The sequence below is a fragment of the Gobio gobio genome (genome assembly GCF_949357685.1).
Source record: "Gobio gobio genome assembly, chromosome: 7".
Taxonomy (NCBI): domain Eukaryota; kingdom Metazoa; phylum Chordata; class Actinopteri; order Cypriniformes; family Gobionidae; genus Gobio; species Gobio gobio.
Genome location: NC_137103.1, coordinates 53,364,536 through 53,379,966, shown reverse-complemented (window position 1 = coordinate 53,379,966; position 15,431 = coordinate 53,364,536). Strand labels below are relative to the sequence as shown.

The window sequence follows — 15,431 nt, the reverse complement described above, 5'->3', positions numbered from 1 at the left end:
TTTGAAGTGTTTCCCTCTATTACAGCGACTTTATTCTGGCATGTTCTGCAGACAGGGTGACCATCTTCGATTAAGTTTCCCTCAGGACTTTTGTAAAAGCCAAAATATGACAACGCCTCAGATTTGGTCCTTTTAGAAGTCTGAAAAATCTCCCGGCGCTGTCACTGCCTTCTGCCATTTCTTCTCATTCAGAAAACAGCGGTGCGCACAACAGACTGACGCTGACTGGACAAGATTTACCGCGAGTTTTAAAATCGTGATAATCACATGCGGTTTTAATGATAATTAAATTTTATACGATATTACTAACCGTCACTAAATTTTACCGTGGTTTATCGTGAAACCGGTAATCGTTTCATCCCTAGTGTCAAAGTGACCATGTATTTGCAAGTCAACAGTCATTTATGTTTAAGTGAACATTAACAGTTGAGAGAGGACACGCACAAGTATACTGGATCCGTGCAGTCGCTCTTAAAGTGACAGCATCCAAATTTACTTGCAGACATTATTAATGTTAACAAACAACAAAAAAGAAAATCTCTCACTGGTCTTGACTGAATCACTTTTGTAACTTTAAGAATAAATGTATATTTAATTTACACAGTAAAGACTATGCATTGTTTTTATACATTTGACGTAGTATTTGTAGGGCTTGAAGTCATTGTTCTATTGTAGTTTGTTTTCTTTGCTCTTTCTTTATCCCTATTTACTTAGTAGTTTTGTTTTGGGGTTTTGTTTCATGTTTATGTTTTATGTCTTTTATTTAGAAATTCTCAGTCATGTTCCCTGTACCGATGTTTGGCGAGTTCATGCCCACGGTCCAGTTTGTTTTATGTTCATACGCAATGTTCAGCCATTTTAGGCTACACTCTAAAAAATACTGGGTTAAAAACAACCCAAGTTGGGTTGACAATGGACAAACCCAGCAATTGGGTTGCTTTCACCCAGCGCTTGGGTTGTTTTCACCCAGCAATTGGGTTCTTTTCACCCAGTGATTGGTTTTTTTTTCACCCAGCGATTGGGTTGTTCTAACCCAGCGATTGGGTTGTTTTCACCCAGCAATTGGGTTGTTTTAACCCAGCAATTGGTTTTTTTTTTTTCACCCAGCGATTGGGTTGCTTTCACCAAGCGATTAGGTTCTTTTCACCCAGTGAATGGGTTCTTTTCACCCAGCGATTGGGTTGCTTTCACCCAGCGATTGGTTTGTTTAAGGCAAACATTTAACCCAACCGCTGGGTTAAAACAACCCATTCACTGGGTTAAAACAACCCAAATGCTGGGTTAGTCCATTTTCAACCCAATTTGGGTTGTTTTTAACCCAGCATTTTTCATAGTGTATTATTTAAATGATATTGAAAATGGTTATAAGAATCATGAAATTTCAAGGGTATCAAATTTTTAAATCATAAAAACCTTATTTAAAGCAAAAATAACTATATAGTGATACATATCCTTATCGAGAAATAAAATTACTCATATAGTGATATAAGATTTTGGTCATATCGCCCACCCCTATTTCACAGGACGTGAGACTCTCTCTCCTTAAACTGCATAAAGGCTTAAATAACCTTCAGATTTCTGAATTTTTTTAAACTTTAAGGCAAAAAATTGCTGAGCCAGCATTCAAAGTTTTTTTTATTTTTTTCTCCTTTTATCTATTATTACAGGATTAGTTCATTAAAGACTTTTCTTAGGTGCAAAACTACTCCAAAAACCTGCAAAGTGTCAATCAAATACAATAAATCCAGTCAAGTCAAATGTATTTATTTATATAACGTTTTTCAACAAAACACATTTAAGCAGCTTTATAGAAAATTATGATGTTAATGTTTATATTATCTAAATATCTTCATCAGCTTAGAGCTGGGCCATAATATAGTTTACATTGTGTGACGATAAACAATCAAGCAGATTTGCTATATTGCATGCGAGTATAATGTATGTATGCGGATATGTGGACACTCATATATTCAACTTTATATAAAGAGCTGGGAGATAACGGTTACATTTAGCTAAGAAAAAAAAAAACAGACAGCTGAGATTTGCTATATAATATACAGTATATTGCTTCCTGTGAGCATACTGTATGTATGTGAATAAAATTGGATATAATATACATCCACTTTTATATAGAGAGCTGTGCTAAAAAGATAATTAAAGCCAAAAAGTGCTGTTTCTGTATATTGTTATATCAATAACACGGGACACATAAGCACCTCACCTTTGCTTGAAGTGTCCATAAAACAGCACAAAAATAGCTTTAATTTATCCTCAACTGTGCCATAACCACAAACAAACTAGTTCATAAATCCTCAGTGAGCAAACAAATCTATACAAACAGCCACTGCCTTCATTCAGGAGTGATGCTAAATGATTCAGAGCTACAGAAAATCCATCTTGTGATTACAGGCCTCCGCTCTTCAGATGTGTGTTTTCATTCATTATAAACATGCTGAAGATGGTAAATCTAAAGCAGACATCACATGCTATTTTCTCCAAAAACCTGTCTCAAACATGGCTTACACGGTTCTTGTAAACATGCACTTTATGACAAATAGTACAGCATGTGCTACACAATATGTAGCATCATATGAATGCAACTAACAACCTTAAAAGCATCACTTTAGGTCTATTTGAACGTTTCAGAGATTTGTAAAATCTTGCTCATCTGTTCCTGCTCAAAGAAACCTTGCGTGTTATGAAGCGTTTAAAGTCTGTGAGGGGCTGAAAGCGCTTCAGGAGGTTAAAGCAAAGCTCTGACCCCAAGCATTCAGGCCTTCATAAATGTCATGGCCTCAGCGTGGACCCATGGACTGATGGAAAGCACTATAAAGGTGATACATGTTGCTCATGTGCTCAATAAAACATGTCCAGTTTAACCCCCAGCCCAAAAAAGAAATAAAAATTGTATGGTGATATTGTTTTTAAGCATGTTAAAATAATACCGACCGAATTACGTCGGTACTACCGAATACGGATTCACATTAAATAAATCGGTTAATTTCAGTACCTGAGAACGCATCTGGTGATATAGACTATTGTGTGAATATTAAACTGCAAAAGACTATTTAAATACGAAACCTGCGTGTCTCTGTGCGAATGAATGCCGTAGAAGCGCAGTTTAACTCTCACTCTCTCGTCTCATATGAGGACATGAACGCACGAATGTCATCTCCAGAGTCACTTTATGAGTATTTTACCGTGTCATTTGAGAAAAACTACCGTCATATATCGCGATATAAAAATGTGACTATATGTATCGTTAATGGAAACAATATGATTCGCGATATAGAGCCGTTTTATCCAAGGATCAGCTTGCTGTAGTAGGCCTATTTATAAGGTATAATTCATCCAAACACAAATTTACAAGTGTAGGCTACCACAAATGCAAATTCTGTCATCATGTACTCACCATCATGTCGTTTTTCGTTTGACTTCCAAACTCAAATGAAGACATTCTTTATGAAACCTGAGGGATTTCTGTACCTCCATTTAAAGTCCATTCCTCTCAAACTTAAAAGATCCCAAAAATGTCATATAGGCATCGTAAAAATTACTAATCGAGTGGTCTAATCCAAGTCTTCAAGTCTTCTGAAGAGACACAATGGCTTTATATGATGAATATATTTAACACGACGCAAATACTGTAGTAAACACGGGCGTTTAAATGATTGCGTGACATGCGAAAACAACATGAGAGTAGGGGTGTTGAAATGAATAGTTTCTTTGATGCATCGCGATGCAGACGAGGACGATTAGTATCAGTTCAGTTATAGACCATAACTGATTCTAATGTGCTGATTCTTTTTTGTCACGTACGTGTGTTGTCGCGGTAGCATACAATGGCAGAGCGAGGTGAGACGCGAGAAAGAGTATTAAAATGCTCCAACTACTTTAAAAAAGACAACATCTGGGCACATTTCGGCTTTTATGAACAACCTGGTAAGCATGACCTGGAGAAGACACGCGTGTGTAAATCAAAGCTATCTGATTTATCAAAACTATTTCATTTACACTTGGGCACATAAATGTATCTCCGCAAAACAGATATAAATCCAATCTTCAATTCCCGCACTATATGCAGATTTATTGGAGTTCACGTCACCGAATACAACAAATGTGAGACACATTTTATTGATCATTGAGCCTATTGCAGTCTTTGATTTTGACATTAGAAATCAAAGACCGCAATAGGAGAGAGCGCAGCAACAGCACTGGTCAGATTCTTTACTTTTTTTGTAAAAGTATAGTAAAATTTACATATGTGGTTTCAACAAACAGATGCATTTAGTCTTTAGTTTTGACTGTATTGAGCGCAGACCACCTCCTGAAGTGGCTTTTAGTATATTGTGTATTTGTTCTAAATGCTCCTGTTGTCTTCTGTGCCCAGACTTGAGTTTTGTTTGATACATTCAAGAAGCCTGTTTTCTTTGAGCAGGTCAAATTAAAGGTTCAGTTCATATAACTTGACTGACAAAATTGTATGAGGATGCAGTGCACTATCAATGCATCGTGATATCGAATTGAACCGAATCGATGGCATGATAATCGTAATCGAACCATAAGAACAGTGTAGGTTCACACCCCTACATTAGAGTGAGTAAATGCAGAATTAAAATTCTTGGATGAGCTAAACATTTACAGTTTGAGAAGTCATTTTGACACGCTTTCTTGCGATTAGAACTGTGATTGATTGCATTGATCATCTGAAGTGCACGCGCTGCCGGAACGGCACTCCAAAAAGTCAAAGCGCAAACATCATTTAAATCTAGAATTTTTTTTAGTTTTAGTAGCATGATTATTCAAAGCATTTTAGACGGTTTATTCTATATGTGTAGTGCATTAATAGTGGGAGAGGTGGGACATAGCGAGAAAAAAAAAAGAAAGTTTGCGGAGTTTCAGTGACATTATTACATTAAACAACTATATATAACGTTGAATATAATGTATAATAATGCAATGGGGGAATATTTGTGGGTCCTGATAACAATACACTAACACGTGTCCTAACTACACACGACGCAATAAGATTCCAGCGACAAGCAACTTGTCTATCCACACCAGACGCGACGCAACTCTAATGCGAGATGCGACAAATCAATCAAAAAACAGTTTTAGAACGACTACGTTACAACGCTGGGAGCACTAAATGATATTCAAAGTCACATTACACACTTTTAACTAAATATAAAGCACATAAACATGACCTGAGATTATGTTTTGTGTTGTTGTTCCAGCCACGACATTGCAGAAATAGAAACCGTTTCTAAAATATAATCATCGCGTGTCGCTGTATGGATGGAAAAGACGCCTTTCATCACGGTGTAGTTAGGACACGGTGTAATAATAATAGTATTATTTTAATAATAATAAAAAAGTAAAAATAAAAACTTTATTTTGGCTTAAAATATCGGGATACATATCGTATCGGGAGTTCAGAATCGTGATTTATATCGAATCGTGACACAAGTGTATCGTTACACTCCTACTGGTGAGCATTATTTTTCTAATAATTCAACGGCCCGTCGTCAATTATTCCTTTCTTAGGAAGAAGATTGCATGGTGTTTAAATCGAGATGGTGATCTTTTAACGATTAATCGTGCAGCCCTAGACTAGCATCATTTCACCTGAAGCTAATGCCATCTTTTGGCCAACATACCTGGCAAAGCTCCGAGCTGAGAGTGGGCGGCCAAAGCGGCCGACATTCCCAGAGTTCCCAGACCTCCGAATTCAGATCGGACAGGAGAAGAGGAGTGCAGACTGAAGGCTGGGTGATTGATCATGGGAAAGGCACCGGAAACTGAAGAAATTCCCAAGCCCTGATTGCCAACCATTCGGAACAAATGAGCTGAAGAGAGAAATCACAAAACATCTCATGCATGTGTAACAGTCGGATACATAAAGCCTGTCAGAGAAATGATCAGACTATTCAAAGTTAGTGTAAATTTACATGACAAGATGCGATTTCAATAACCATAACAGAAAGAAAAAAATATTTGGTAACACTTTCTATGAAGCCCATGCTTATAATGAATTATAGCTCCATTTATACTTATTAATAAGCAAGTATTATTATTTTATAAACCTATTTATAAAGACTCACGTTATATACTGCATTATAAGAATTTATAGTTAGATTTATATTATTTTTATAATTACTTATTTGCTTTCCATTATACACTGAAGTATTAATTAGTCGTATGGTTCCATTAATGTATTTATAAAGATGCAGCCTGCATTGCTATAATGTTATTATATTAAACTTACAATGACTCTTTAGTAATTCGGATTTATTATTCAGTCAAATAAGTGAATATATTGTTATTAATAGTCATGCAGTGTTCTTATAAATATTTATTGTGAGTAATAATACAGCTACTAACCTCTATAAATGGATCATTGACGGCTTTAAAGTGAAAACATACACTCTAAAAAAAAAGTCTCGTAATCATAAGGGAACCTTTTTTAGTGCTATATAGCACCAATTTTGGTGCTTCAGTGGTTCTTCAGAGGTTCTTCAGAGGTGCTATATAGCACCTTAGTCAAAGAACCGGTGAAGAACCTCTGAAGAACCGCTGAAGAACCTCTGAAGAACCAAAATTGGTGCTATATAGCACTAAAAAAGGTTCCCCTATGATTACGAGCCAAGAACTATTTTTGGTGCCATATAGAACCTTTTTTTTTTTTAGAGTGTAGGATGCCATTTTTCTTGAAGTAAATGTTAAGAAATCATGAAGATGTGCTCATTATACATTTGAAGTTATTTACTTGTAAATGTAACTAATGAACGAAAAAACTGAAATCATTAATACAAACAGGATCTTTTTTTTATGTTACATCAAAAAATATTGTTGCAGTGTTTTTCTAATGTTTTTTTAAGTATAATTCCAAACTGTTATAAGCAAAACCATGCATATATTTTAGCAAATCAAAATGACCATTCATGACCTCTAATGCAAACATTAGCCATTCAAGAAAATTGGTAACTAATTGGTACAACAAACAAGTGTCTCTGGAAACATTTATAAATCAGTGTATAATGGATTATGAGCATGCACATTGAAAAAGCAAAACGCATGATATGAGGAATTATAAAAAAATAATACTAATGTAACTATAACTGTTCTTATAATGCAGTATAGGTCTTAATGAGTGAATAGTAATACTTATGTATAAATAAAGTATAAATGCGGCTATAATTCATAAGCATGGGCTACATAGAAAGTATTTTTCTGTACTAAAAACGGGTAATATATCTCATGTCACTGTATTTCAGTAATGCACATTGCTTCTATAAACTGCATACATAAATTAAAAGCCCTTCATACATTTTCGAACCCTTTTCTTCGTTGCTTAGGTGGGCTGAAGGCTTTTATTTCTCCTGAAGTCATTTACAGCTAAACTCCCGAGGGATTCGCAGAGAATAGAGAACGACCACGGGAAAAATTCCCTTCAAGGGAAAAACAAAAAAAATGGCCTCGTCCCCCGAGCTGCTGTGATGGCCGTTTACATGAAAAAAAAAAGGCACATCTTTGCTTTGAATCTCATTCTAATGAGCTGCATATTTAGCGTCAGCTCCTTTGAGGCCCGGCCTGTCGATACAGGATGAGACGGTGAAAATAAATGGCTGGAAAAAACGTCCGAAAGGCTGGTTTCCATCCCTCCCCACTGTCCCCCCTCATCTCCACCGCAAGAGGCAAAGACGTCTGCAAACAGCTTTTAAATATTAATGCACTCCAAGCGGTGGAATAATCAAAATTGACCCGCCACGAGGAAAGTAAAAAAAAGAAAAGAAAAGGTATGTAAAAATGTGTTTGCTTTACCACTTCTTTCACAAAAATCATAGGAATAATTCAGCCAAAAATAAACATTTTGTCAATTTACTCACTGGTCACATGTCCTGTATTATTTTCATATCCTCAGATTCAAATCACCATTTTAAAAGGTTATAAATATGATCAGCTCAAGTGTAACGTTTGTTATTTTTTTGGGCTCATTTGATTTTTGTCAATTAATATAACGTTTTATTTAGTAATTTTAAGGGCATTGCTCACCACCTCAGTACCAAGTTGGCACTAGGGATTTGTATATATTTGTACATGAATATAAAGCACATTGGACACACACACACTTTTTCAAAACTGTCAGAGTGTTCATGTCAAGCAGTTCAGGATGAATTTATTTATCTGTGCAATTGAGTGAAATAGATCATCATGAATATATCAGCTCTAATATGCACACAAACACACTGAATTCATTGCTCTGGTCAAAACAGGTTATCTTTTGAGTATGATTGTTTTCGTGTGTAAAAGGAGAGAGACTCAGATACATAATTTATCAGTGAGGAAGAAACCTCTTGTAATTACATGGGGGGGAAAAAATGAGAGATTCTCTCTTGGCATTTCCTATAAGAGAGAACAAAGAGTAGACGTAAAAAAAAAAAGAAAAAAGCATGAATCGCAATTTATAAATTTGCATATTATTCTTGTGGTCAGGCTAATCTGACAGCGTCTGCATAAACATCAGACGCTCACCCGCCGCGCATATAATGTGTTTAGGAAAAGGACACAGTCTCTCTGATGAATCTCTCAATCTAAGCGAGAGCAAGAGGTCATCAGCAGATGGGCAGGAGTCACTTTAGTTGTTGGTGTTCATTTATAAAGCAGCTCTTTACATTTTACATCCAACTGTCAGAAGTGTGTGAGACGGCTGAAATCACCATTTACAAAGCGTCATATTGATGCTCTGTTAATAAGGTGTGTGTGTGCGCGTGCGCGCGCGCGCATGTGTGTGTTCCTAGTAAACCCTACATTACGTCCCCACAAAGATGGCAATATTCGAAATCCTTGTCCTTATGGGGACATTTTTTGTTCAGCTTCTAAATCATACTAAAAGTTTTTTTGAAAGTGTAAACATGTAGAAAGTTTTGTGTGATGGGTAGGGTTAGTGTAAGGGGTGAAAAGAAGCAGTTTATACAGTATAAAAACCATTATGTCTATGGAGAGTCCCCACAAAAATAGCGAAACCGTGTGTGTCAGTGTCTCAATTTTACTCATTTTATTTGTATTTTTTTACAAATTTCATAAATTTTTTTCTGGATTCTGTTTAGATGCTTATAATTTTGGTAATCGAAAATGAATTAATGTCTGATTAATTGAAATCATTAAACTTTTGCAATTAACAATGATTTATTCAAAGTTTAACAAAAAAAAAAAAAATGTATGGCCCTATGATATCAACTTAATTTTTTCCTAAATTTCTCAAGTTCCATGTTTTCGGTTTTATTTTTTATGGATTCTGTTTTAATGGTTAACTTAATTTTTTGTAAAAAAAAGAAATAAAAAAAAGCATGATTGCATAACTTTTTTACAATAATAAAAAATATTTCACAATATTTTTATTTATTTATTTATTTTAAATTCCATGTTGTCTGTTTAAATTTTTCTGGATTAATATTTAGTACAAATTTCAATTCAATTAATCTTTTTAATACGTAATCAAATGATGAACCACATTCTGCACACATTACAAAGTCCTGGCTGCGGAGGAAGAGGGTTCGGGTACTTGACTGGCCTGCCTGCAGTCCCGACCTGTCTCCAATAGAGAATGTGTGGCAACAAAGACCCCGTACTGTTGCCCACCTTAAGACTTGTTTGCAGGAAGAATGGGACAAAATTACACCTGAAACACTTCATCACTTGGTGTCTTCAGTCCCTAAACGTCTTTTAAGTGTTGTGAAAAGGAATGGCAACATTACAAAGTGGTAAATGCTTTACTGTCCCAACTTTTTTTGAAATGTGTTGCAGGTCTGAATGACAGGAAAGGATGCATATTTACAAATGACATGAAGTTGACCAGACAAAACATGAAATATTTTGTGTTCATATTGTCTGCAATGAAATACAAGTCAAAGTAAATTTAGAAATCACTTCTTTTTTTTCTTTTTTTTTTTGCGTTTTCCATACTGTCCCAACTTTTTCTGATTTGGGGTTGTACTATATTTCATGCATTCGGAGTTTTTTACACTGGTCAAGAGTTGATTCCCATGCTAAACATGGCCAACATTTCAACAACAACAAAAAAAAATCAAAAGAATCTGTGCCAAAAATACTCCTCCTGGTTTCTCACAAGTTTCGTAACGTTTTTTTCGAATAGGGCCCTGTATGTCGTAATAGAGGGCGGAAAATCCTTGCATGTACACTTCTCCCGGAAAAGCGCACACACACACACCGACCAGAGCAGGAGCGAGAGCTCGCCCATCATTCGGGTAACGCAAATCGAGAAGGATTTTTCAACAATGTCACCAAAGAAGTGTGTTTTTGGTTGTGAGGGAAAGATCACATTGTTCAGCTTCCCAAAGACCCCAGTGTTAAGGGGACAGTGGATGCAGTTTGTGTTTCAAGTGTGTTCCCGGCATTTTCAGTGATGAATGTTTTATAAGCAAGGCTCGTTGGATTTGATCGCTCGGTGAGTGAAACTGCATCAAATGTGTGTTTTGTTGGCAATCGGTGTGTAAGTGCATACAATGACAACAACACCAACATATAGTGAATCAAAAGTTATCCATAATGCGACGCAGTGGCGTAACTTTGTTTTAAAAAGTAGGGGAAGTCATGAAAAGTCATGTTTAACGTGATAGTTTCATCCCTAATGTTACATCTCCTAACTATAGCATAATACAATATTGTCAGTCCCTGGATTCTTCACATATATTCGCGGCCCAGTGGTAGAGCATCTGTCCGACGAGTGTGTCTGAGGTTCGAATCCACCATCGTATAGTTTTTTTCTCATTAAAACCAAAAGGTGTTCATCAGTGATTCTGGATCAAGAGCAGGGACACGTTTGAGTACATTTTATGTAATGATTTAACCAGAACGAATAGAGAGTCTATGATGGGATGGTGTGTGTGTGTGTGTGTGTGTATTTGTGACTCTTTAGCTCCGCCCACTGCACGCCTCCCAGAGTACGGCTGTTTTCGGAAAGAGTCGTTCCAGCGTATATCTGTCTTTTATAAATCTAATAAAACTAAAGACTCCGAGATATGAAGGATGCAATACTACTCTATAGGTACTCAAGGTCAACATGAGATTGGCAGAAACTGTGTGTGTTACCCCCCTTTAAAATCCATTTGAATGAATGCATGATTCTGAAATCATAGGGCCCTTCTCAATCATGTAACTCATTTAGGTAATAAGTAATTTAACCCCTGAACTGTCAACCCCCTTTTTGAGAATACACATGAAAATGCACTATCCAAACTTAAAGGGCTGTAATTCAAAACTAAGTTTGGTCTTGTTTTAAAGCAGACACTCAGCAGATTATTGCTGAAGTGAAAGCAATTCAAAATATGAACATTTACTGTAAATAAATGTACTAAATATTTTTTATTTGATATAAAATATATATTTTACAAAAATGTTTTAATATAAAATCAAAGCAATATGTCTAACCAAGTTGTGTTCCAAATTTGAAGTTGATATCACAAAAATTGAAGTTCCCATGAGATTTTGTTTAGGCGCTGTACCAAAAGTTAAAATAAATAATATGAAACATGACACCGCCCACTAGGGGAGGAGCCCAGTAGAAGAATTGAAAGTACCATTTCCATGGTAACACAACGTCCAATTTCAAAACGGTTTTACAGGATGAATTTTGAGTTTGTAAGCTTTCGAATGATACCTAATTATAATGATTACTAAAATGTATGATACGAAAAAAGGCGATCAAAAAAAAAAAAAGAGTGCCAGGGTGACAGTGAAGAGGTCAACAAAATAAGGAGATAAAAGATGTTTTGCAATGGCATACATCATTTGAGCCGACGCAGAAGTAATATCCAATCAACTGTTACCGTATATTTTCATTTTACTGAAAAGCATGCCATTAAAAGAAATCTCCAGATCATTCCCATCACGTGTTCTGTAAAGCGTGTCTGAGCGAGAAACGGTAACCAGAGGGAGCAGAGCTCATTGAGGAGTGTGTGTTTTCTTACCGCTCTTGCTGTGTGTTGTTGGCGGCGAGTCTTCTGTGTTTGCCGCAGCTCTTATCGAGGTCTGACTGGAGGTCGGGGACACCAGCCTCTCCGCTGACTCCATATCCTACAAACAACATGAGGAACAATCAATAAATGATCAATGCACACACACCAGAATCACACAAACATCATCTGTGTAGCCTAATCGATCTCTTATCATGCAAATGGCCATCAGTGAGAAAACAAAAGCATCCAAGAAAACATTTCCAGTGCTTGACATCTATGCAAACTGTAAATGAAGCAACAGCCTCGTATGAAGGTGGCAGACAAGCGCATCTATCATTCATATCTTGTGTTGTGGCATCACTGCTCAGTGTGTGTCTGTGATGGACGGTGAGAGACACCGATGCTGAAAGACAACAGCAGACCATCAGCTGCAATCACACTCACACACACCACATCTATTGTGTGCATGTGTACGTGTGTGTGTGTGTGTTTATATGCATGGGTAAATCTCACAAAACCCGTCAAGAAAATGCCCAATCATATTTTACCATAGAACTATATTAATAAATACGTAATGCATAAGACAATATTTGTCTTAAAAGAAAAAAACATTTATTTGGATTAGGACAATTAGGAATATGTTCCTTCATATGTTCATTCAGATTTAACAAAAATAAATATATATAAAATTATTTAAAATAAATAATTCCCACTCAACACTTATCATGACAAAGCTTATTTTATCAAAGCTAAATCATATTATAATATAAAACTATAATTATATACAAAATATTTCTCTTAAAAGAAAATCAAGCCTATGTTTAACGCAATTAAGATTTTTTTTTTGCGTTATAACCATTTTCATTACAATTAATAATATTTTCCTCAAATTAAGTATAAAAAAATACTAAGATATATCATTTAATTTAATTTTAAAATATGTATACATCATGATAATTTTTGTTTAACAGTTTATATTTACCGGTACTCAGATTTAACAAAAATAAATAAAATAATTGTTTTTCAAATGAATGAATCCCACTGAACACTTTTTATCATGACAAAGCTTCTTTTAATCGAAGCTAAATCATATTTTAATATAAAATTATATTTATGTACACTTACTAAATAAGAAAATATATTTCTTAAAAGAAAATCAAGCCTATGTTTAAGGCCATTAACATTTTTTTCACGACATTTTCATGACAATTAATCATATTTTCCAACAATTAAGTATTATTAGAATGCCAAAATACCAAGATTTTTTAATATTTATATATCGTGATGGTTTTGTTTTGTTTTTACATTTATTTAGATTTTTACAAAAATAAACAAATATTTAAATAATTATATTTTAAATTAAATAGTTGTATTAAAAATGAATAAATATTTATATATACACTTACTGAAGAAAATAAATTCTTATTTATTTCTTTCTAAATAAAATAAATGAAAAAGACGATTAAGATTTTTTTTCTTTCAGTTAAGTATTATTGTAAGTCCAAAAAACTAAGATATACGATTTAAATATAAAATATTACATCATTATGGTTTTTGTTTTACAGTTTTAAAAGTATACATATTTAAGAAATTATATATAAAATAAATTAATAAATATATTTTAAATAATACACTACCACTGATTTTTCTTCACTGCTATTGCATAAATACTTTATCATAACAAAGCTTCTTTAAACATGAGAATAAGAGAGATTAAAAAAGACAGACATACACACACACACACACACACACACACACACACACACACACACACACACACACACACACACACACACACACACACACACACACACACACACACACACACACACACACACACACACACACACACACACACACACACACACACACACACACACACACACACACACACACACACACACACACACACACACACACACACACACACACACACACACACACACACACACACACACACACACACACACACACACACACACACACACACACACACACACACACACACACACACACACACACACACACACACACACACACACACACACACACACAAACTGTATAATTCTTGTATCCGTGCACAGAGATGCATCTCCTACAGAATGCAAATGTCAGCATCATTACCGCTTAGGGTGCATCTGCATTACAGCGAATCACACCGACTGACAAGCAAAAATAATTTGTGATTTTTCATGGCCTGCGTATGAAAAGAGATACCAGTGCTGACACACACAAATAAAACGGACTCCATCTAAATGACCGAATGAAAGTTGCATGCATCTTTAAAGCCAGTCTTATTTCCCACAATGGCTTGTTTTCCCTCTGTAAAATCTTAAACGTGTTTCTAATCCCTTCTTTAGAGGAAAACTGAATTGAAACATACTGCAAACAATAGCCACAGAGCAAACAGGTGCACAAATATTTTACTAGGTCTTGAACTTGTACAATAATTGTATCTTTTCTTCTAAAAAGCACAGTAATATATACACAATGTGTGTTCAACAAAAAACAATTGTTCACAGGTAAACAGGTTGTTTGCATAATTACCCAGTTTTTACATATGCATATTTTTATTAAATGTAGTCTAATGGTGAGCTAAAATAACATTTTCAAAAGACACTGATATGCATCAGTCATAACAGTGGATTTCAAGTAATAATAATGATGAGATATTTGAATGCAGACAATAGGATGGCTCCACTGGAAATGAACAATGGAGGGACGTCTTGTCCGTTTAAATTGACGACAGCTTTAATGCGCACAAACTGCTGAATTAATTTGACGTGGAGTGCAACAGATATTGACACACAGTTGATGTAGCACACACTGCCAGTGAAGAAAAGGACATAATAGAGTCGAAGTGATGGAAGAGAAAACATCCAGGGCAAATCGAAGGCTTGAGTGACCACACGGACAGACTGTGGCCGTCAGCTGCTTGCGATTGTTAACAAGAGTCGGATTTCTCATCATTTCTTTGTGATTTCTTCATGTGAAATATTGTAGCGCTCAAAATGTCACTGCTCACTGAAAGGTCACACAAAATGTCCATATTTCACCCTAAAATCATAAGAAATTAATTCCATTTTGCTTGATGAAAATTAAGCCTATACTTTTGTATTGTGACATTATTTCATTGACCATTATACATGTTTTAACTATGCATGTATCAATTAAATGCATGCTTACCCAAACAATAACAAATATGATAATTTCAAACCCAATTTCCAAACATAATTTAAAAGTCATAAAAATAGTTTTTTTTTGTATGCAAACTCTCTTTATAGCTTCATTTTTTCCTTTTAGATTTTGAGGTGAAATGCCACCTGGACATGTTTTTAAATATCATCTTTCAGTCAGTCGGTTGATTTGAGAATATAAATGAGTGTTGCACCTTTGTTTGCTCATTGTCCATATTGTAGCAGATGGCTGATGGCAACAGTGATAATTGAAGCA

General features: G+C 35.2%; 1 protein-coding gene across 1 annotated transcript in view; it reads right to left on the bottom strand.

The window, feature by feature from the left end:
* The window catches only part of baz2bb (bromodomain adjacent to zinc finger domain, 2Bb), a 140,227-nt gene that overhangs the window by 62,580 nt on the left and 62,216 nt on the right, over positions 1–15,431 (bottom strand). Inside the window, exons 3-4 of the mRNA XM_079821432.1 lie at positions 11,991–12,096; positions 5,661–5,849 (exon numbers count right to left, since the gene is read on the bottom strand). Coding sequence (XP_079677558.1) covers positions 5,661–5,849; positions 11,991–12,093 — 292 coding nt within the window. The 5' untranslated portion in view covers positions 12,094–12,096. The remainder of the gene's footprint in view (positions 1–5,660; positions 5,850–11,990; positions 12,097–15,431) is intronic.